Here is a 21566-nt window from a genome sequence, read left to right as displayed (position 1 = left end):
TAAGTAACAAGTAATGTATGACTCGAATCAAGTAGTTATTAGATATTTAGACACTCAGGTAAATAATTAACCCGAATTAAGTAGCTATCAATCACAGACTCCTAATTCTAAACAAAAATCTACATCAAAATTTTATACAAGGGACATCAAGTACGTGCATTAATCAGTTTTACTGATCCTATTACAATCTAGTTCTCATCATTATTTAGACATTGGAGTGGAGGTCTAGTAGATTCAATACTTGAACTTGACATCCATCACCCATAACCCACAGAAAAGGAGAACAATATCAAGAAAAAGATCAAATTTATAAAATAACTATTCCACAAAGAATACACTTACCCAAAATAGTTAATTTATCTAATTTTATATTTTTTATAATTAGTTAAATTTTAATTAAATTTAAATTCAAGATTTTATAATAATTTTATATTTAAAACCCTTTTAAGTGGTTAATTTTTTTTAATATAATAATAGCATTTTGCAATAATGAGAAACCAGATTTTGTATGGAAGGATGGGTGTGAATAAGGAATTTTCGTTGAAGCAACAGAGTGATGGTCACATGGTGTCTGGACTCTTGGCTCTTCTTGCTTTTTTTTTTTAAATTTTTTTTTTATTATCATCATTTCATTACATTAATTTTTATTTTTAGTTTTGTTTGGATTTTACGTTGAGATTAAGATTATGTATTATTTTAGGAGTCAGTAGTTATCTTTCTATTATATTATTAACCGACAAAACAGTATATCTCATCAATAATCTAATATACCTTATGTGGCACAATTAATTTTCACTGTTAAACGTCATAATTCTTTTTTCATAATTTACAGTATCTCAGTCTGTTAAATTAGGATTAATCCTGCTCACACTGAATCAACTCCTTAAAAAGTAAAATGTTCTTAAAGAGTATCATCTTCATTCACAAAAGTTAAACATTCAACCTCACTTAAAGAACTTGAGAGATTGAAAGAGTAAAAACTCAAATCTAAGCATATCATGTATACTTTTTAACTACCGGACTAAATGAATTAGATAGTATATGATTTTAACTGTTACATTTATATTAATATAATTTTTTTTTTTTTAATGTCCCCTTTTCATTATTATGCTAATGATTATATATCAATTGCCCCCTATGATTCCATCAATCTGAGTTACTGATTTTAACTGGTTAATTCTGCCAATCACATTCAGTCAGGTGAAGTAGGCCTTTTAATCATGGGCCATACCCTAAATGGGGCCATAAGTAAACTAGACCACCTAAATAATCTAGATTAAATGTTATTAATTGATAATTAGTTAAATGTGATTGAATTGCCATGTAATTTTGTATTACATGGGATTGTGCATTAAAAAAAATTAATGTTGATTTTGTTTTTGTGTTGTCCTTAGCTCTTTGCTTCCAAGGCTTAAACACTTAATTGGAATCTTAAACTTCACAATCAAAGTGATATTACCCAATTCCAATTATATGGTAGCTAAATACAAATCTTCATACAAATTTTGGATTAAATTTACAACTTTTCCCTAATTTTCAATCACAGAAAGGAAAAAAAAAGACAAATTTAATAGTTTCTTTACTTTTTACAAAAAATTTTGCAAAAATATATTATTGTGGTTAGAATTTAAGATGAATTGCCAACTATGATTGACTCATAACATTATTTATATGCTTAAGATGGCTACATTGAACTCTCTAGTGGTGGCCTTCCATGGCTATTACAAAATGATAAGGTTTGAATGGTAACTTATCATGGAGGCAAATATGGTATTATATTTAAATTATAGGTATAATATATTGAAGGAATTAAGGTTGCTTTCAAGGATATTACCTTCAAGTCTCACTAGCTAGCTAACAAAAGAGTCTAATATATCCCATTCAAAAGGAAAAGGGGAAAAAGGGTAAACCCTAATATTATGATGCCTAAAACTTAATATATATATATATATTCTTATGTTATTGTTTGATAAATGCCAATTAATTGCATTGTGGAACTAATTTAATAAGAGAGTTACTATTGTTGACCCCTACCTTGACAACATGATTTTCTAGTTTTGTCTCTTCTGAATCATGTGCTAGAAGCAGTTGGTATTTTGATTGTTAACTTATTGTGCAAACAAGCTCAAAACTTAAGTTAATTAATCTTCCTAGAGAGACAGAGAAAAAAGAAAAAGAAAAAATTTCATAACCCATGATTTATATATGCTTAGACTTTGTTTCATTAGTTTTGTAAAGTGAAATTATTTCTAGTATTATTGAACTAAATTAAAACTACTTTGCCAAATCATAACTAATTACTTAACAAGTAGGCAGGGAACAATTTGTTTAAACTATTAACAACCAGCTAATTAATAATATTGTAGTAATTTAGTGATTAAATGTTTAATTATTTATTTACATCTCATATTTTAGAGAAATTATTCAATATAACTGTTGTACGTATAAATAATTTTATTATAGCCATTAATTATGGTATCATAATCAACCGTCAAATTCCATCTATAATACCTATAACGCTTATATTTTAAAATTTCACCATAATTTAAGAGGTTAAGGGTTTAATTTTTTATTTTTTTAGACAGCATGTGCATATAAGATATAAGACTAGCATGCTTTAATAAAATTATTATGATTTTGCTAAAGAGTATGTGACTTCCCTATTCCGTGCGTGCATTTATTTTTAACCCATTAAAAAAGTTTAAATTTTGTATTTTTTAAGGATTTTTATAAATAAAAAAAGAAAAATAATGTAATAAATTTTCCTTTTTCCTAGTATGGGCAAAGAAGACGTAAATAGAAGGGAAATACATCTAAATCACCTACACTATCAATGACATTAAAATAATTGAAGAATAAAAAAAAATGTTAAAAGCAGATGGTTGGGTGCTTAATTAGATGATGTTACACAGATTTAAAAGTGCAATGAAATAAAAATAAAAATAAAAATAAAATAGTGGAATTAGGAAGATGATTTCAAAAATTAGCCTGCCACTTCACGGGGTTTATGACTTTGAAGTGGATTTTGTACTTTGGAAACCATGATTATGTTGAGGAAGTCGTGAGGATTATAAATAAAAAAGCTTTGGTTACAAGAGTTTGACCCCTTTTTGAATTTGAATTGGATGCCAACCCTAGGTTAAGTATGCCACACAAGACGAAGGATTTCATAGAAACTTTTTATTTATTTATTTATTTAGAGAAGATAATTGTTAAGATTTGAACTATATATTATTTAGGGGTAAGTAGATTTCGGTTTAAATCGAAAAATCGAACTGAATTGAATCAATTCGATTTTAAAATTCAATCAGTTCAGTTCGGTTTTATATTATAAAAATTTCAGTTATTTCGGTTCGATTTGATTTTTAAAGAAAAAAAATAGGTTAAACCGAACAGAACCGAATAGTAATTTTACATATTCAAATCGAATCAAATTAAACAAAATAGATTTTTAAATTGATTTATTTTTATGGGAAATTTATGAATTATATTTAATTATATATATATATAAATTGTTTAATTTCATTGATTAATGGTTATTAGGTTCAAACCAAAGTCAAAATTAGACAAAATAATTTAAAAATAAAGTCTAAATAAAAAAATAATTAAAATTAAAATCGATCGATTTGAACCGAATTGAACAGAAATACAGTAGTTCGGTTTGATTCGATTTTTCATCCATTTTAATTCGGTTCGGTTTCTAAAATATATAATTCAGTTTTCATAATTTAATTCGATTCAGTTTGGTTCGGTTTAAACTGAATGCTCACCCCTAATATCATTCGTTGTGCATAATGAATAAGCAAATATTAATAAGTGAATTACTAATTAAGATAACAAGTGATTTCTAATAATTAAAGGGTGATGAAGAAAAAAAATCCAGAAAATAAAAGATAATAGAGTAGGCCAAATCCAAAAACCGTGTGATGATCATTACACTATATAAGACGAGTTTCAAAGAAGTTTGTTTCTTACTATTTGTTATTATCATTATTGGTTTCTCAGATACTTCCACATGAATTTCATTATACTAACAGAACTGTCTTTCTTTCCCTTTTCTCAGCAACTTCTCTTTTCATATTAACAAGTCTCCCTCTCTATTTATTATTAGGAGCTGACACTGTATGTAATTTGTATATGATGTAATATGGGCATCACTAGTCAAACCAGCAACACCATTGTAGTTGAGCTGCTCCTTTCTTACAGTTTGGTAACCGGTCCCCATTTACCCTTAATAGTTAGTCCAACGTTTCCTTAAACATCTGATGTAAACAGACATGTAAATCTATGTATACATGCAGATGGAATACTTCATGATTAATTAAAAGGCTATCAAGTGAGATTATAATTTTCTTGCTTGAATGAAGGTTTTTCATTGTTTTCCTTTTCTGTTTTAGTGAAAAAAGAAAATAAGAAAAGGAGGATTGATTTTAGTAAACCTGAGAAAGAAGTGGTGGAAATGGGAATGGTTCTATCAAAGTGTGAAATGTTTAATTAATATTTAATGGTTTTACAATTAGGTTTTAAACATCTGAGGAATCTCCGTAAAGTCCAAAAATAGGCGCTCTGACAGGTCACGTGTTCTTATGTGGTAAAGAGAATGGAATAGAAGCAGAAAAGAATAGAATAGAAAGGGCATTTTTGGATCAAAGGAAACCAAAATTGATATTTTTCTCAGTGGGCGAATTTACAAACAATCTTATTTGTTTTTGTTGGAAATTGGTCCAGACAGCCTCCTCATGTAGTAGTTTACAAAAACAATTCAAGCAAAAGATTATTATATAGGAGAAATAAAACTAGTATGACATTGGAAGCTTAGTTTGTCATCTTGTATTTGATTTGTTTGAAAATAAAAGGAATAGTTTTCCAAGAACAATGAAGCTGGGAAGTGTGAAAACAATTGGGTTCACAAATCTCAAAATACTGCTAATTTTTTAGTCTCTTGAGATCCTTAAATTGGATTTCAACATCTCCATATAAGGTTCACCAAAGCAACAGAGCTTCATTGATAACTGCTATTCCCATGGTGTCCTTGGTTGCAGTTTTTAGCTTAGCTTAGCTCAAGTTTCTCTCCAATTCATCTTGATTATCGCATAAACACACTCTCCATTACAGTTTCCCTGAAACGGCGCCCTAAGCTTCGGGGGCAGACTCCTTCTCAGGAAGCAGATACTTGGATTTGCATTAAGTGAAATTGTACTGTGAACTAATTCTCTTTTAGGTTTCCTGTTTAATACCTGCTTCACAGATGGTGATCTTCTGCTGTTTACATTAAATAGTCTTTGAGATTATCATTGACAGGTCTGGTTTAGTTTCCCGAGCAGTTTCTTGCTTTTACAAGAAACTGTACTTGGAGTTTCAGCATTTCAGGTTTCTGAACACAAGAACGGCTACTTCTAAGTTAGATTTCCAGTGTACCCTTCCCCACTTTGATTCTCTCTAGATTAACATAAGGCTTCAAGGAAAGGGATAGAGAGATCGAAGACGATCATGGAAGAAAAGAATGATGTTGGTAAGATTGATGAAGTGATGTTGCCTGGATTTCGTTTTCATCCAACCGATGAGGAACTTGTTGGTTTTTATCTCAAGAGAAAGATACAACAGCGACCTCTGCCTATTGAGTTGATTAAGCAAGTGGATATCTACAAATATGATCCCTGGGATCTTCCAAGTAAGAGAGTTTTTCTCTGCTGTATGGGTTTCTTCATTTGCTTGCTTTAGTAATACTGGTTTTCATGCATGAAAAAGCTTTTCTTGCCCTCTCTGTATTAGCTCAGTTGGAGCGACACAAGAAATTTCCTTGAAGTTTCATTCTGAATAGATGCTGTGTACGTTAATCATAGTTTAAGGTGTTTACATTTAGTGGTCCTCAATGTCTGGTTGATTCTTTTGTTATGATCAAAGAAGCATACAAAAATTTCAACATCATTCCTGTTCTTGATAACCTTCTGAAGCTCCACTCCATTGTTCAACTGCCTTTTCTGTAAATGTTTCTGTCATTCATAGCATACAGCTCTTCCCTTTCTAATCAATTTCTCATTAGCTGCCTTTTTTTTTTTTTTGGTTGGCGAGAAGGGCTAGCGACTTCAGGGGAAAAAGAATGCTATTTCTACTGTCCAAGAGACCGTAAATACAGGAATAGTGCAAGGCCAAATCGAGTCACAAGAGCTGGGTTTTGGAAGGCAACTGGAACAGACCGTCCTATTTGCTCCTCTGATGGGACCAAGTGCATAGGCTTGAAGAAGTCCCTGGTCTTCTACAGAGGTAGAGCTGCCAAAGGGATTAAGACTGATTGGATGATGCATGAGTTTCGACTACCTTCACCAGCAGAACCATCACCTCCAAAGAAGCTCCTAGAAAAAAGCCTTCCTCCAAATGTATTGTTTCTACATTCCAAGCCCCAATGTCTCCAACTATTGTTCATTTTTGTTGTATGATGTTTAACTAAAATCTTGAATATTTCTTTGCACAACAGGATGCGTGGGCTATTTGTAGGATATTCAAGAAAACCAACTCTATGGCACAAAAAGCTCTTAATTACTCGTGGATTTCCCAATTACCAGATGCTACGGCATCTGATATGCTCAACCAAGGACCTCACTGCACTCAGTTCAGTTCAGAGAACATTTCCTGCACCACAGAAATTGGATCACTTTTCCCAATATGCTCTAATGACTTACAACAAGCCTCTTCTGGGAACTTTTCTGCTTTAGATATATCCTCTTACAAACCTATTACTAATACAGTTGACAAGCCATCTCTATTTCCTGTTTCAAATGGAGACCTTCCCAACAACTTCATGTTTTCACCAATTGAGATGTCAGCTCCCACCAAGTGTACTGTTGATGCTCCTTCTATGCTATTGAATCATGCGTTAATTGGTGATGTTAATAAAGATTCTGAAAGTATAGACTATGAAGGGTCACAGCACCAGTTCACTGGATTCTCAATCTGTTTACCCCAAGTTACACAAGTTAATATGGGTGCAGAAGAAGATGAAGCAGGCTTGAGGAATAATCCCAGCGAAATCCATGATAATAGCCAGTGGGGGACCATGCGATCCATTGGATTCCCCTTCGGTTTGCCCTCAAATCTACCAGATGCATGGAAGTCTAATCTGTCATGGGATTCACCACCCTGTCCTAGTGAGATGTCCTCCAATTATTCCACAAACAAATGCTATACTTAAATCCAATTAACTAGAGAGGAAATGGGATTTAGGTATAGCATTTTGCCTGTATATCCTGCTTTGGGTGAATAATTGGAGATAGACTCTAAATTATATCATGTTTGCTATGTTATTGTACAGTTTTGATATATTCCATTCACACGCACTTTCTTATTTATTCACTTTCTTCTTCATTTTCCTTTAATTCCTTTACTTTGCTGCCTAGCTCTTTCTCCTTCCCTCAATCCTTCATTCAGCAGAGGAGCTTGTCATAAATGCTAGCCAATACAACTTGGTAAATGCTGCAGTACTTAACTCCAATTGAAGAAACTAGAGTACAACTTTCTAAAATTATGTTGAAGATCATGAATGCAGGGCTAGCAACTGTGGGCTCACCCTTTTGGACATAACAACATGCAGAGGTAAAACAGCAGCACCCACAAACTTACCCTTTTAGTAGGTGCACCTCTCAACTCAAGCAAAGATTGAGACATGACCATTTAATTCAAGATGCAGGATAGGAGATTTTTTAACAATTAACAAATGCAACAGAGAATAAATTCATCAAAATTTCAAAATAAGGGTATGTAACTATATATTACCAAGACAAAACAAGGGCACACAGTTTGGTTGAAAAAGAAAACTGTAAACTTCATAGAGCAAGCAATGATTAGAACGTCAAATAAAAGGAATAAAGCTCATCCACAATACCATTTTATGGAAGAATGTTCATCAATGGACTTTAAAGCTAATATTTTCCCTTAGTAATCCATGCCAGAACTCCAAGTGATGATCTCTGGTTTCTGTTTCCATGCTTTTGCACGTCTTTCTCTTCTAGCTCTTTGTAGATACAGTTTAGGTCTTCTTGTGATTTATCATCCAGTCAACTTTTTAAGCCAGTCTAATGATTCAAGCCAGAGCGCTCGATTCTAACAAGGATCCGTCATTCCCCTGTTTCCACCTTGATTTAGTAATAGCCATATTATAATATTTCTGAAGGAAAATCCTTGGCGACAAGGTCAAGATGGCCGAGTTGTTCTAAGGCGCCAGTTTCAGGGGCGTGGGTTCGAATCCCATACTTGACAGAGGCATGTAATTCCCTAATTCATTCATCACTGATACGTCAATGCATATTGGTAGAGAAAACGATTTATTTTCATAAAAGTTTATCCATCTTGGGAAATTGTAATTGCAATACGTCCTTTACCGGTAAATTTCATAGACAAAAACCCCATGAAGCACCAGAACTTGATAGGTAAGATTAAAATCTTTAGTCGAAAGACTCCAGCACTTATCCTGCCTCATTTCAATTTGGCATCTAGAATGCACAAGTTAAGCATCTAGAGGGCACCCATATACATATATTTCAAATCATATCAACAATTTTGGTACTGAAACTTGAGAGGGGCTATTTCTTAGAAAGGCAAAACATACCACGCGTTGTGCAACACCACTTAGGGAGACATGATTTTGTGGATTGCAGACATCTTCGAAGACCTGACTGAAGCACTTACAATTCCAAGTTGAAACATACTCGCATGGTATAAAAGCAAATGAGAGAAACATACAGAATTCAGTAATTATACTAGAATTATCAAAAGACAGGATATTCCAAGTGATCAAAAACACAAACTGTCACATTAAACAACTAATCTCCTGTGAAAGTGCACAAAAAAGTATGCAAATAATCAGGTAGCAAACAAACTAAAATTGAAAATCTCCAAATTCAAATTACAGATCTCATTGACCAAAATTTCTCCCCAGCATATCTTCGAACTCACAAGACTTAGCTTTATCATCCTCTCATCTTAGCTCCTTGAGGCTTGTTTCTCCTTTGCCTTCTGAATCTTCAAGACCTTCTTTACAATCTTTTGTTCTTCCACTAAGAAGGCTCGGATGATCCTACAGAAATGTAGAAAAAATGTTTAAAACATGTGTGTCCCTTGAATAGAAAACAATCCAACAATATTGAGTCAAGTATCTACCTTTCCCTGACAGCACCTCCAGACAATACACCACCATAGGCACGATTGACAGTGCGTCGGTTCCTGGACAATCTAGATCTTTTGTACTCAGCAGGTCTCAAGTGAGGAATCTACAATGATGTTAAAAAAACAAATGGTCAGGCTCTGTAAAGATTTCATAGTGTTTATAAACTCTTTGACTGTACATATAATTGTCTACTCAAAAAGTGGAAGCGGCATAAGAAATCCTAAAACGAACACAAAATAATGAAAATGACATAAATTCCAAAACAATCTAAGGGCACAAAATCAACACTCTGCAGAAACACATTTACTAATAACAAAATTCAACATTATATGAGCAATCAAAAAATGTATAGCAGTGAAAATGATTTATCCGAAAAAGAACAATGCACTTTAGATTAATAGAAGTATAATACAACAGTGTATGGGATAAAACTAACTGCAAGCACAACATAGGACAAAAAGGCTTAGAGAGAAGGCTGTCTAAAGTAGGTAAAGTATGGGTATTGGTTGGAACTCATTCCTTTACATTTTAAAGGATGAAAATAATATCATGGTTCAAGTCCTATATTTCTGTGAGATAAAATCCAAACAGTTGAAATTTTTGAAACTTAGAATTGTACACCCATTCCAAAAGGGTTATAAACTGTTTATTTTGTCCACCATTTCGTCCAATACGTATAACATGACAATCTGCAGTGAGTAATGGATATCTAACAGTTTTAAAAAATTATATATAAAAGAAAAAAGTCAAGTAAAAGCATGTGTATAAGCATTTATTATCATAATTACATCTTCAACAGAATCAACACACTAATAGAAAAGATTTCCACTTCACAAAAGACTAAGCAACAATCCAACTTTTAGGATTTGGAACAAAACAAACATGCACTTGCAAATTTTGAAAACCAAGAAAAGATTAGAACTAGTGGAGTAACAGTTGATTGAAATATAGGTCTTCCTCGATCCATTCCCAAAACAAATTAAGAAAAGGCTTGAATGTGATCAAACGAACTAGACTATCCAAGAGCAGCTGACCACTCAAATCCCCAAAACTAAATTTCACTTTAGATGATTATCTAACTGCCTAAAGCAGCAAGGAACACAATAAGTAACACAAAGAGCCCATAAGAAGCCTCTAGCAAACAACCAAAACAAAAAAGTGAAAATATAACAGCATGCATTCTTCATTATTGGAAGTCACAAGCACTCAATAGTTGCAAGAAAAACAAACCAAATTGATGCAATCAATATTAGATGCTCACGATTCAGGTCGATACAGAAATAACCCACAAACAATAAATGAAAAGAAAAAAATTGAAGCAACTAAGCTTAGATTAGATCATTGAAACACATACCCCTTGAATTCTCTTGCCAGTGACGGGACACTTAGGCCCACTTGCCCTCTTCTTGGTGGTCTGATACACCAATTTCCCGCCTTCATTGCAAAAACAACCACTAACCAAATTACTTACCAACTATAAACAAAACAAATTCTACAGCATTTGAGCAGATAAGTACATATAGTAGAAGAATACCAGGGGTCTTGACGATGCGGTGCTGATTAGATTTGGTGGCGTAACTGTGCCTTCCCCGGTAAGTGAGTCGCTGAACCATTTTTCACCTTTTCGGAGCTCTTCCACAGCCTCTCGTTTGGGTATTGGCAATTTGGCACAAGAAAGAGGCCGAGACTAGAGAAAGTATATAAATGGGGTTCCGTGTACGTCGAACCCTAGATCTGAGGACTGTAATTGAGAGGTGTTCCTGATCTACGGTTAGGATTACACGAAGTGTTTCTTCAGGCCAGGTTTCAGAATTTGTAAATTGGCCTCAAATTTTGCTATAATTCAAAAGTGCATATTTGCTAACCGAGTTGAAAGTTGATCATTAGCACGCATAATTATATAAATATAATATCAAAAAATAAAAATATAAGAATTAAAATGATTCCATCATAAAGTTAACGTTTATAAATAATACATGATAGAAAATTCTACTATAATAAAGTTATAATCATTTAAAACACTTCAAAAATTAATCCCGGGAGGCTGGGGCGGATGCACGGCAATGGTAAGGCCCTGGCCCCAAATTTTTTTTAATTAAATAAATTATAATAATTTTTATTTCAATTAAAATTAAAGGCATATATATGACACTTAGCTCCTCAATTTTTTAAATAATTAAATATAAATAATAATAATAATAATAAATAAATAAATAAATAAATTTATGAAATTCATATTAAAAAATATTTTAAAATTGAATGAAATAATAATAATTAAATATTACAAAATGTAAGTATTTATTTATAATACTCTAAAAATTAAAATAATATATATATATATATAAAGTAAAAAAGTATAATGGGAAATAAAAAAAATAAAGCCTCTGAGTTTTTTATTTCTTATTTTGTATTTTGATGTCTTTATACTAGATTTTTTTATCTAACATTTTAAGTGTTAGGTTGAGTATGGAGTGAATATACTAATTTAGGTGTGGAAGTGCCTTTTTTTTTGTTAAGTTTTTTTATTATTTAAAATTAATGAAATGTATTATGCAAAATAAATTAATGCTGATTATTATTTCGTAAAAGTGCAATATATATAAATTTTTATTAATTATATAATTATTTAAATAATTTTCTAACAAGTGCATGTTATTAAATATATTTATCTGTAACTAATATTGTATTGATAATATAAGAAATTATATTTTCTATTGATATTACACTTTTTGATATTAATAATTTTGTATGTAAAATTCGTAATAAATAAATATATTTACAAATTTTAAAAGGCACAATATTGATTCTTAACGCAATACTTTTTTTCACAAAATGTATAATATTATGTTAATTAGAAAAATCGCTATTTAAATTTTGACCCCTCAATATTTATTTTTGTGTTTGCACTCTCACCAGGTTTATTTAAATTCTCATAAAATTTATAATATTTATACTGATTCATACTGTAGGGGCATATCAACTCATGCATTCCACTATCACCAGAGATGAAGCCAATTAAGAGCATTGATATTTTGCCCCTTGATTTTTAAAATTTTTTAGTAGTATAATGATAATTTCTTTAAAAATAATATTTTTTATTATTACATGTTAGATTTTGAAGGAACACTAGATCCTAAATATTTTTAAAAAATTAAGAATTTATTAGTAATTTTATTAAAAAAATAAAATATTTACTACCTTATTAAAAGAAAGGCACCAACAATAACATCTTAAAAAAAAAAAAAAAAAAAAACTCAAGTTGTCATTGCATTTTGCCTCTTCTTCTCCATTAATTCTATTTTACAATTTTTCTCTTCCAACAACTATACAATCACCAACTTTATATCTTGTGAAATTTAACTTATATGATAAGATCATTGAAGAGAATTCTGGTACATTTCACTCATCAATTTTTTCATTAATTTAATTATCTCATTGTTAGTAATTATTAGAATTTTTATATTGCTATAATTTCTTTATACTTAGACTTCATTTGTTTAGAAAAAAATATATATTTTTTAAATATTTTGAATTTCTGTGTACATTACTAGCTTTCACCACAAAACTCATAAAATATTACACTTAAGTCTCATCATCACGGACATTTTAGAGCTGAGTCATAATTTAGACCTATAAAAAAATGTATTCAAAATTTAAATGACATAATAACACATTGTTCAATTAATCTATATTTCCATGAGTAAATTCCATCCATCTTCCTTGAATATTTTGGTGGTTGCAACAACATACGTCATTGAATTTTAATTTATGAAATAAAACTCCTAATATTAATTGAAATAACAGTAAACTCATTCTTATTTTTAATAGCTAGTTTTCAGGTTTTCACTGATGTTGTAATTCCATCATGGCAATAAATCTTCTCTTTTGTCTCTCCTCCACGTTTATTAATCTCTCCCTAATGTACGTGCACTCCCACATGCAAAATCATTTAGTGAAATATTTTGACTGCATTGTTTCCCTTCCTTTATCGCAAGTAGAAAAAAGAAGAAAAATCTGTAGCTCAACTAGATTCGAAGGGGAATCAGTAATCACCAAAGCGCTTACAGGTCCACAATATGAACATTTAAGATAGAAGGAGGAGGGAACACTATGAAACGTAGTAAGAGATTGGATAGTAATGTTTGACTGGGACGTTAAGGTTTATCAATTTATTTGTTAGGGTGCTTGTGCTTTATTATTATTATTATTTTTTAAATCTTTTTATAAGGTTTGTTTGGTATCAATTGGATTTATTTGTATAATCAAAAGTGAAGTACTCCACAATTCGTTTGAATCTGTCTTATGTTTAATTTAACTATTTAATGTAATTGATAGCTGATTTATGTTAAATATTTGATAAAATTATATATGATTATTGTTGTTGTGTAAAATAATTAATAAGATATTTATCATATAATTTATTTTATTATTTTATTATTAAAATAAATATATAATTATTAATTTTGTATATTATGTTGTTTATTTTATTATTAAAATAAATAAATAAAAATTAAATAATTTAAAAAATATAATTATAAAATAATACAATATTTAAATACACTTATATCCTCACGGCCATCTTATATAATTATAAAATAAAAATTATAAAAATACACTTATATAATTATTAAAGAAATTAATGGACACTAGCATCTTCACGGCCAGCAAGTGCTGGTCGTGTACAAAATCCCTTTTGAACACAAAAAATTAATAAAGGTTATTTTTGTCAAGTAAAAATAAATTACACCATATTTCATAAACAGCTCATATTTTAAGATTTTGTTTAGAAATATTAGCTGTTCTAATAACAATTAGCTGTTTTAATAACCGTCAACTATTTTAATAGTAATTAACTATTTATATAATGATTTAAAGTATAAGTGTTTAGTAAAAATAGTTGTTAATAACTCTTAGAGTAACTATTAAATGTAAAAATTGTTATCTCATCTTGTTAACTTTGATCAAAACGCTCCTCCAATCTTTAAAAGTTAACTTTTCATGAATCACTCTCTCAATCTCTAAATATTAATTTAAATATTATGCCACTGAACAGTATAAATAAGATAGGCAGTATTTTGACTAAAAAGTCAAAAGTCAAAAATACTACTTATCTTATTTATATTGTTCGATGGCATAGTATTTACGTTAAGTCAAAATACTAAATGTTATTTTAATGTTATTGCCGAATAGGTCTAAAGTTGATACAAATTGCATTTGATGTGCACTCTATTAGTTATTTTTCATCTATTAGTTACTTTTTAGCTATTAGCTAAATTTACCAAATACCTTAAGACAATTGTCTAGATGCTTAACAACTATTAGCTGAATTCAACAACTGAACCAAACACCGTTTTAGTATGTTAAGTAGGGTTATATTGTTGAGAAAAATGAAAAACTAAAGTCCTACACCAAGTTCTATACTGAGTGTATCTGAATTATTACTTATGCAGTATTGAAAGGCCTATTGGATAAAAAAAAAAAAAAATTTAGGCTTTTCATGATTATAACTAAAACTTTTTTTTTGTGTATCTTATAGATGAAATTGTCACAATTGTAATTAAAGAGACTAAATTGAATTTGAGAATATAATGATAAATTACAATATGGTTCTTGAAAATTTATTTAATCAACAAAATAGTTCATTGGTCTAAATTTTATATTATATAAAATATATTTATAACATAAAATATATTTTATATTTATTTTTAATTAAAATTTTATACTAAAAAATTAATTTTATTGTTTTATATATATTTTAATATAATAAACAATTTTAAAATCACATAATAATAAAATAATCACATTTTATTTTTTTTTTCAATTATCAATTACGCAAAGTAATTGCATTATAATAAAATAATTGTTAAAGTTATAAATGGAGGAAAGTTAATACAATTAATCATAAAAAGGTCCCCAATTTTGTAAATAAAAATAGCAGTTAATTTTTCTAAAATCATATTAATCGCTCATCAATTTGGAAAAATTATTATACCTGATAATAAACTAATGACTGGAAAAATAATTTGCACAATTGCTAACTGAAAAAAAAAATTTACAGTTTAAATCAATCAACTCTATTATTATATAGAAAATTATTGTTTTATTACAATGTGATTCCTCAATATAATTGACAACCGGTAAAAAAATTTTACAGTGTGATTATTTTGTGATTATATAATTTTAAATTATCTATTACATTAAAATACATTTTAATCAATAAAAGTAACTTTTTAGTATAAAATATCAATTAAAAATGAATACAAAATTTATTTTATATTATAAATAAAAATATTAAATATAAAGTTTAAATCAATGGATTATTTTATTAATCAAATACAACTTTAAGGACTATATTGTAATTTATTATTACTTTTTCAAATTTAATTTAGTCTCTTTGACTATAATTTCAGCTATGCGTGAGAAAAGAAGAATAACATTATAGTATGTGATTCAAACCGCATGTGCATTATTCGATCAAAAGGGAAACAAAATCGATTTTTGCTTCTTTGTTGTGTGACGCTCATGAGGTCATAAGAATCTCAATTTAACATCGTTATGACCTTTTATTGTTTCTAAATGATTTTAATTCAATGTTAGCTATCTTGAATCGTTGTCAATGGGGATGGATGACTTGGTCTACAACGGGACATATCTAGATAGCAATTGCTTAGAAATAGAGAGGTTTGAAAAGAAGGAAAAACTATTTCAGTGACATTTAATCGGATTCACTGGTCGACCGATTACGTGGGGGCTTTTTTTTTTTTAATAACAATTTTCATGAAAGCTTCTATGATTATATCTTGCTCATGCAGATGGTTTCTTTCCAATTGCATAGAGTTTTCCAAGATTGATTATAATTGAATCTGAATTTCAAGCAAGTCTAAATCTGTATATGAATCTTGACAAAAATTATTTAAACTATAATTTAACTAGTAATTTAAATCCCTTATCAACATGCATGATGTACTACTTTTTCTTTTCATTTATAAGTAAATTTATAAGAATACTTTAGCTTAAATTGAAGATTAGATTACTCAGAGTAATATTGAAGATTGGAATCAGAATTTCACAGATAATGAAAAATAGCAGAAACTTAGGCCTAAGTTTCTTGAACTTTATATTAAAGGCTAGCAAGTGATTGCAACAGATATCTATTATAATGTGATATTTTTGTATTATCTATTATATTTCTGATCAGTTTAAAACATGGGGATTCTTACAGCCTAAAAATATTCTAAACCGCCCTCTGAAATGTATATATACATTAAGAACAATTTTACAGTGGCTGCAGGGAGATGCTGCAGATACTGTCAGCAAGGAAAAGCAAAAATGATGGTTCAACATGAATCCTCCTGCTAACAAAATTGATCTTGTCCAATTTGTTGCCACACCATATTATTAGAACTGTCGTTATTTTTGACATGTTGAGCACCCTTGACACAAAATTCATATCCACTTGTGAGAAGAAGTAAAGAACTTGCTCTGAACTGTCTTCTTGATGTTTTGGAACTTCCTCAATATGCAGTTTCCACTCCTCAAAATGTCCTTAAGCTTCTTCTCCTTCTGCATTTCAAGAGAAAACAAAGTAACTGTAATAATCATGTCTAGTACTTGAAGCAACAGATGAAGAAAAATAAAAAAGAGAATGAGAAGCGAATTGACCTTTTGCAGACTTGCTCTGACTTCTGTCAAAAGCTGCAGTTCAGTGGGTTCTAGGGGCTCGATTTGAGTTCCCTTCGACACTTTAGAATCACATTGTGTGCATCTTTATCAGCTCGAATAAATTGCCAGAAAATTCTTATTGATTCTTCCATGATCTCTACTAGTTTATCACTTGTAATTGCATCATCAACCTTCACTTTTCTTCTTGCCATTTTATCCTTCAAACCATCCTCTGCAGAACAATTGAGCTTTTATATTAGTCAATGTCTCTTCTTATTTTTGCTGCTAAATCAAGAAATAAGCATAGGTTTGTTTATTGGTATGCAAGGCCCAATTGGCTAAAAGTGTTGTTCATAGGCAGGCACATAGAGTTGGGAGCTTACAAGTTGTAACCATCAAATAGTATGTCAGCTAAAATGGTTATATCAAATAGTATTGATATCCTCTAGTGTTTCTTACCTCTTACGACTGGAACCTGAAGCAGATTACGCAAATCGCAGCGATTCTTGACATAATTTTGTACCCTCGGACCTTCAAAACGTTCATTCTCTATAAATCTCTGCATAAGCACTTGAAACTGTTGAAATTCACCTGCAACTTCATTGTATTGGCGCATCCCATAAGGGTCAGAATCCCATATCTCCAGTACCTTTTCATACTGCCAATGAAGGATTTCCCATGAGAGGCACATTTGACCAACATAAACCATTTCCAAATCACTATGCAATTCTCTAATGAAACTCATCATTGGATCAGAACTGGACTTTTTTCGCTTTCCTAGCAGGAATTTCTGTGAAACAAGAGATGTCAATGCTGGTCCTGAGGCTTTATGGCTTGAAATTGATTTAAGTGGGTCCTTTGATTGAAGAAAGCCTATAGATTGCCATTAAACGCAAAGGATAAGGCATTTAACAAATGATATTAATTTAAGAGACTTAATTAGCCAGCTAATAGTACTTGACCATAGCTCAAAGGTGATTCACTCATGCACATCAGCTTTTCCGTTAAAAGAAGTTTAATCATAACAGCTTAAGAAAAGCATGATTACGTGGAGCATTGGGAGTTGATTCTCTATACAACCCTCTTAATCCAACCTCTGCTAGCGAGTGTCTCTCAAGTCGGACTTTCGCTTAATAAATCAAATGCGGGGTCCCAGCGAGTGTCTCTCAAGCCATATTTACCCCGAACCAACGAGTGTCTTTCAAGCCGTGTTTACCCGTCCTGTCTATATCCAATACCATACCACATGCACACCACGCATACACACTGCTCCAAATTACCACAAACAACATCCATGGCACTTCAACAATTATGAATGCAATATAAAACGTGCCTAGTGTTTAACTACATAGATACATATTTATAAGTGATGCATGGACATGCTTGAACATATAATAATATCGAAATTATAATTAAAATTAATATTTTATTCACAAACTTGAACTGAGGTCACTGCGGCGGCTGGGCGGAGGAGGAAGGCTGTCCCGGCTCACATGACAATTTCATTGTAATTATTTAATATATTTGACTCAATACAAATTTAGAAAAATGGTTCTAATAATACTTCTAAACTCAACCCATATCTCATCATCATTATATGGCCCCTCCTGAGCCTTCCCCTATACCTATGACCTACCCAACCTGCAAACTGGTTCAAATAACACTTCTAAACTCAACTTATATCTCATCATCATTATACGGCCCCTTCTGAGTCCTCTAAATCAAGCAATAATCACAATATTAGACAACTCAATTACAAGACTTCAAAACTAATATTTTTCAAAAACTATCCAAACTAACTTTAAAAATTCTATAAACCTGCCCCGCGGTCCATAACAATATTATAAGGCTATTGCAATAGGAATCGTAATTTTCTTATCATCCACGAATATTTTATAAATTTTGTTCTAACCCAGTACAAGGCGAAAATTGAGTAATGTAGAGTTCGAGTTTACCTATGCCAAATTTGACAACTGGAACGCGTCTAGAACGTCTGAAAAATGGTGGGGTAGCCTATAATCTTGACCTGGTTCTGAAATAGTTCCAGCAGCTTATCTGCTCAGCCTGAAATTGCAGATTCGGGCGACGATCAAATTTTCACAAAATAAAAGTACATACGCGGAGTCCATAATACTGAGGTTAGAATAAAAAAAAAATATATATATATATATATATACATATATATATATATATATATATATATATATAATTATTTAAAAATTAGGGATGTTACATTCTTCTCCCCTTATAGAAAATTCGTCATCGAATTTTACATAAGGTAGAACAATGACACATAGTTACATATCAAACTTATGAGTACTTGCTGCGCATATCCCGCTCTAACTTCCAAGTGCATTCCTCCATAGATTAACTCTTCCACAGGACTAACCATAGGGATTTGCCTTGACCAAAGTTGTCTCATCTGATAGTCTACTATGGCTACTAGTTGCTCCTCAAAGATCAAATTTTTATTTAACTCCACTGTGTCTGGTCGGCGCACATGAGAATGATCGGGAACATACTTTCTAAGCATGAAAATGTGGAATACTGGGTGGACATGAGAAAGATTTGGTGGTAACTCTAACTGATAGGCAACTGCTCCCACTCTGTCCATGATCTTAAAAAGTCCTATATAACAGAGTGCCAATTTGCCTTTTTTTTTTTTTCCAAATCTCATAACCCCTTTCATAGGAGAAATCTTCAAGAACACGGTCACCCATTGTAAATTTTACATCTTTTCGCCTTGGATCTGCATGGATGGTTAAAATTTTTTATGTCTATCTGCCGCTGTCGTAGTATGCCAGCTACTATCCTCCTTCTGAGTCTAAACCATCACATCTGACTACTCGTTTACCCCTCTCTTTTTTTTTTGTCATCTCTAGTACTCATTATAACTCCACTACTCTCAACTTGATATCTGATAACTTTAATCAACTTTGGTGCTTACCTCAATTTTATTATGCCCTAACGTGTCTCTTGGTGACTTCAGTCCTCATTCTTTTGTTTCAATAATCTCTGTTTCCCAAAAACATGACTTATGTTCCTTACCCTACAGTATCCTATGAAATGCTTTCTTGTAGCACCTATCATATACTTCTCGTTCGAAATCTTTACTTGTCCTATGACCTCAATGGTCAATACCTATAAATCTTCTCACTCCCATGATACTTCAAATTTTCAATCTCTTTTGTGTCATTACTAAGGTCCTTAGACCAGCTCTTGACCATCTTATATAACTAGTTATGTAGAGTTCCCTCCAAGGGCCAAGTGTATCATTTATCAACATTGGAAAGTGAACTGGGTCTCTCCTTCTAAGTGACAAAAGTGTTTGTGTTCCCTGACAACCTAATTAGTGCAACTTTATCGTTTCCCACTCCTTCTCTGGAATGAAAATATCTAGACTTCTTCCTAAAGCTTCTTAGTATGTGGCCTACTTCTGACACATTGGCACTTAGATCGAGGCTCCACTACTCCTTTAGTCTATCATCTCATAATAACTTGTTTCAAACATCTCTTAGTGTGTTCCTAGCATACCTATTCCTTTTTATCCTCATCATTATAACTAGCTCTATCGAGCTTTCTTCCTGTCATTTTGATCTTATCTACTTCCTTTTCCTATTTCTGCTATTGTTGATATATTTTCAACCTGCTGTATTTATTCCTTAATCTTAGTCCTGTCTCACCCTTACACCTTTTCCTTCAAAGATGTCTATCCAATAATCAACTTTAACTTTCTTTTTATTTCTTAGTCTTATCTTGATTACTAGTTCTATTACTTCGAGAATTCTAACCTTACAATTGACTCCTACCAGCACATTCTTCACATTATGTAACACTTGGAATTAGCCATATAAAAATCTTTTTGTATCCCTTTTCCCAACTTTAACTATCAGAACATTATCATTCCCTACCAGCCTTAGTAGGAAATTGCTCATCCAGGATGGATAGGAGCCCCAGAAACTATAAGTTCCATCTAAATTAACATGGCTATAGGAAATGTGTGCCATGCCTTAATTCCAAACAAGATACTTCACGTATTCATTCTCCTTAATATAATCACATATACTACCCATAGCTTCCCAAACTTCAGCCTCAACTTTTCCCATTAGCAACAATTTCATCAATTGAAACTCATTAGCAAATAACACTTCCTCCAGCTTATAGTTCAAAAGGGTTGTAAGCCCTAAAAACTAGCTTGATTTAACTCCCGTCACCTCTCTGATCATTCTTTCGTATTTAACATTAGGTACACCATTATCGTCATTTTCACCTCAAAAGATTGGATATGTGCGAACGCCCGTCAAATTTTCAATTAATTGGGTCACTTTGATATGATCTCTCTTCTTAACATAATCTCCTAGAATCGAAACATGAGCTAATTTGGAAAGAACGAGAAATGTTTTCCCACCATTTATGGTATACCATTATTTGATAAACAAGATTTAGCTCATACCCCTTAGTCTCCCTTTTTAGTTTTATTATTTCTTTGTAATTATTGTGCTTTATTATAAGATATCAGTTGTATCTACCATTTGTTATACTATTGTCCTGCCTGACATATCATCTTAGAATTTACTATTTCCTTTTTACTCTCCATTTATCTTCCATACTTATAATTATTTGTCCAATGCTTTTTATACGTGGTTATATTCTAGAAGATAAAAGCACTCACAGATTCTTTCAGATCTACTCCAATCTTACTAACAATCACTCCTCTAATCCATGTACTTCTCAATATCTTATA

The 21566-nt window shown here is 31.2% G+C and overlaps 2 protein-coding genes and 1 pseudogene across 2 annotated transcripts; 1 reads left to right on the top strand and 2 right to left on the bottom strand.

Moving 5' to 3' along the window:
• The first annotated feature begins 4815 nt into the window (after positions 1-4815).
• Positions 4816-7346, top strand: LOC110659518 (protein FEZ). Its single transcript, XM_021817480.2, has 3 exons — positions 4816-5671; positions 6076-6377; positions 6476-7346. Exons 1-3 carry the CDS (start codon positions 5491-5493, stop codon positions 7187-7189), a joined length of 1197 nt encoding a protein of 398 aa, XP_021673172.2. The 5' UTR covers positions 4816-5490; the 3' UTR covers positions 7190-7346.
• Positions 7347-8733: 1387 nt separating this feature from the next.
• LOC110659519 (60S ribosomal protein L34) lies at positions 8734-11034 on the bottom strand. The gene is made up of 4 exons (XM_021817481.2): positions 10695-11034; positions 10515-10594; positions 9154-9263; positions 8734-9070 (listed from the first exon to the last, which is right to left on the bottom strand). The coding sequence occupies exons 1-4, from the start codon at positions 10771-10773 to the stop codon at positions 8977-8979; spliced, it is 363 nt and encodes a 120-aa protein (XP_021673173.1). The 5' UTR covers positions 10774-11034; the 3' UTR covers positions 8734-8976.
• A 5402-nt stretch (positions 11035-16436) lies between these two features.
• LOC131182845 (uncharacterized) lies at positions 16437-17731 on the bottom strand (annotated as a pseudogene).
• Positions 17732-21566: the final 3835 nt, after the last annotated feature.

The sequence above is a fragment of the Hevea brasiliensis genome, chromosome 9 (assembly GCF_030052815.1).
Source record: "Hevea brasiliensis isolate MT/VB/25A 57/8 chromosome 9, ASM3005281v1, whole genome shotgun sequence".
NCBI lineage: Eukaryota > Viridiplantae > Streptophyta > Magnoliopsida > Malpighiales > Euphorbiaceae > Hevea > Hevea brasiliensis.
Note: the sequence above shows the minus strand (reverse complement) of the source record. Positions and strands in the feature narration are given on the sequence as shown.

What these genes read in the sequence shown, in the direction of transcription:
- LOC110659518 (XM_021817480.2), top strand. Translation starts at nt 5,491, where the DNA reads ATGGAAGAAAAGAATGATGTTGGTAAGATTGATGAAGTGATGTTGCCT. An exon ending in TGATCCCTGGGATCTTCCAA is followed by an intron (nt 5,672 to 6,075) that starts GTAAGAGAGTTT and finishes GTTGGCGAGAAG; the next exon opens with GGCTAGCGACTTCAGGGGAA. An exon ending in AAAAAAGCCTTCCTCCAAAT is followed by an intron (nt 6,378 to 6,475) that starts GTATTGTTTCTA and finishes TTTGCACAACAG; the next exon opens with GATGCGTGGGCTATTTGTAG.
- LOC110659519 (XM_021817481.2), bottom strand. Translation starts at nt 10,773, where the DNA reads ATGGTTCAGCGACTCACTTACCGGGGAAGGCACAGTTACGCCACCAAA. An exon ending in CCGCATCGTCAAGACCCCTG is followed by an intron (nt 10,595 to 10,694) that starts GTATTCTTCTAC and finishes TTTGCAATGAAG; the next exon opens with GCGGGAAATTGGTGTATCAG. An exon ending in CTGGCAAGAGAATTCAAGGG is followed by an intron (nt 9,264 to 10,514) that starts GTATGTGTTTCA and finishes ACATCATTGTAG; the next exon opens with ATTCCTCACTTGAGACCTGC.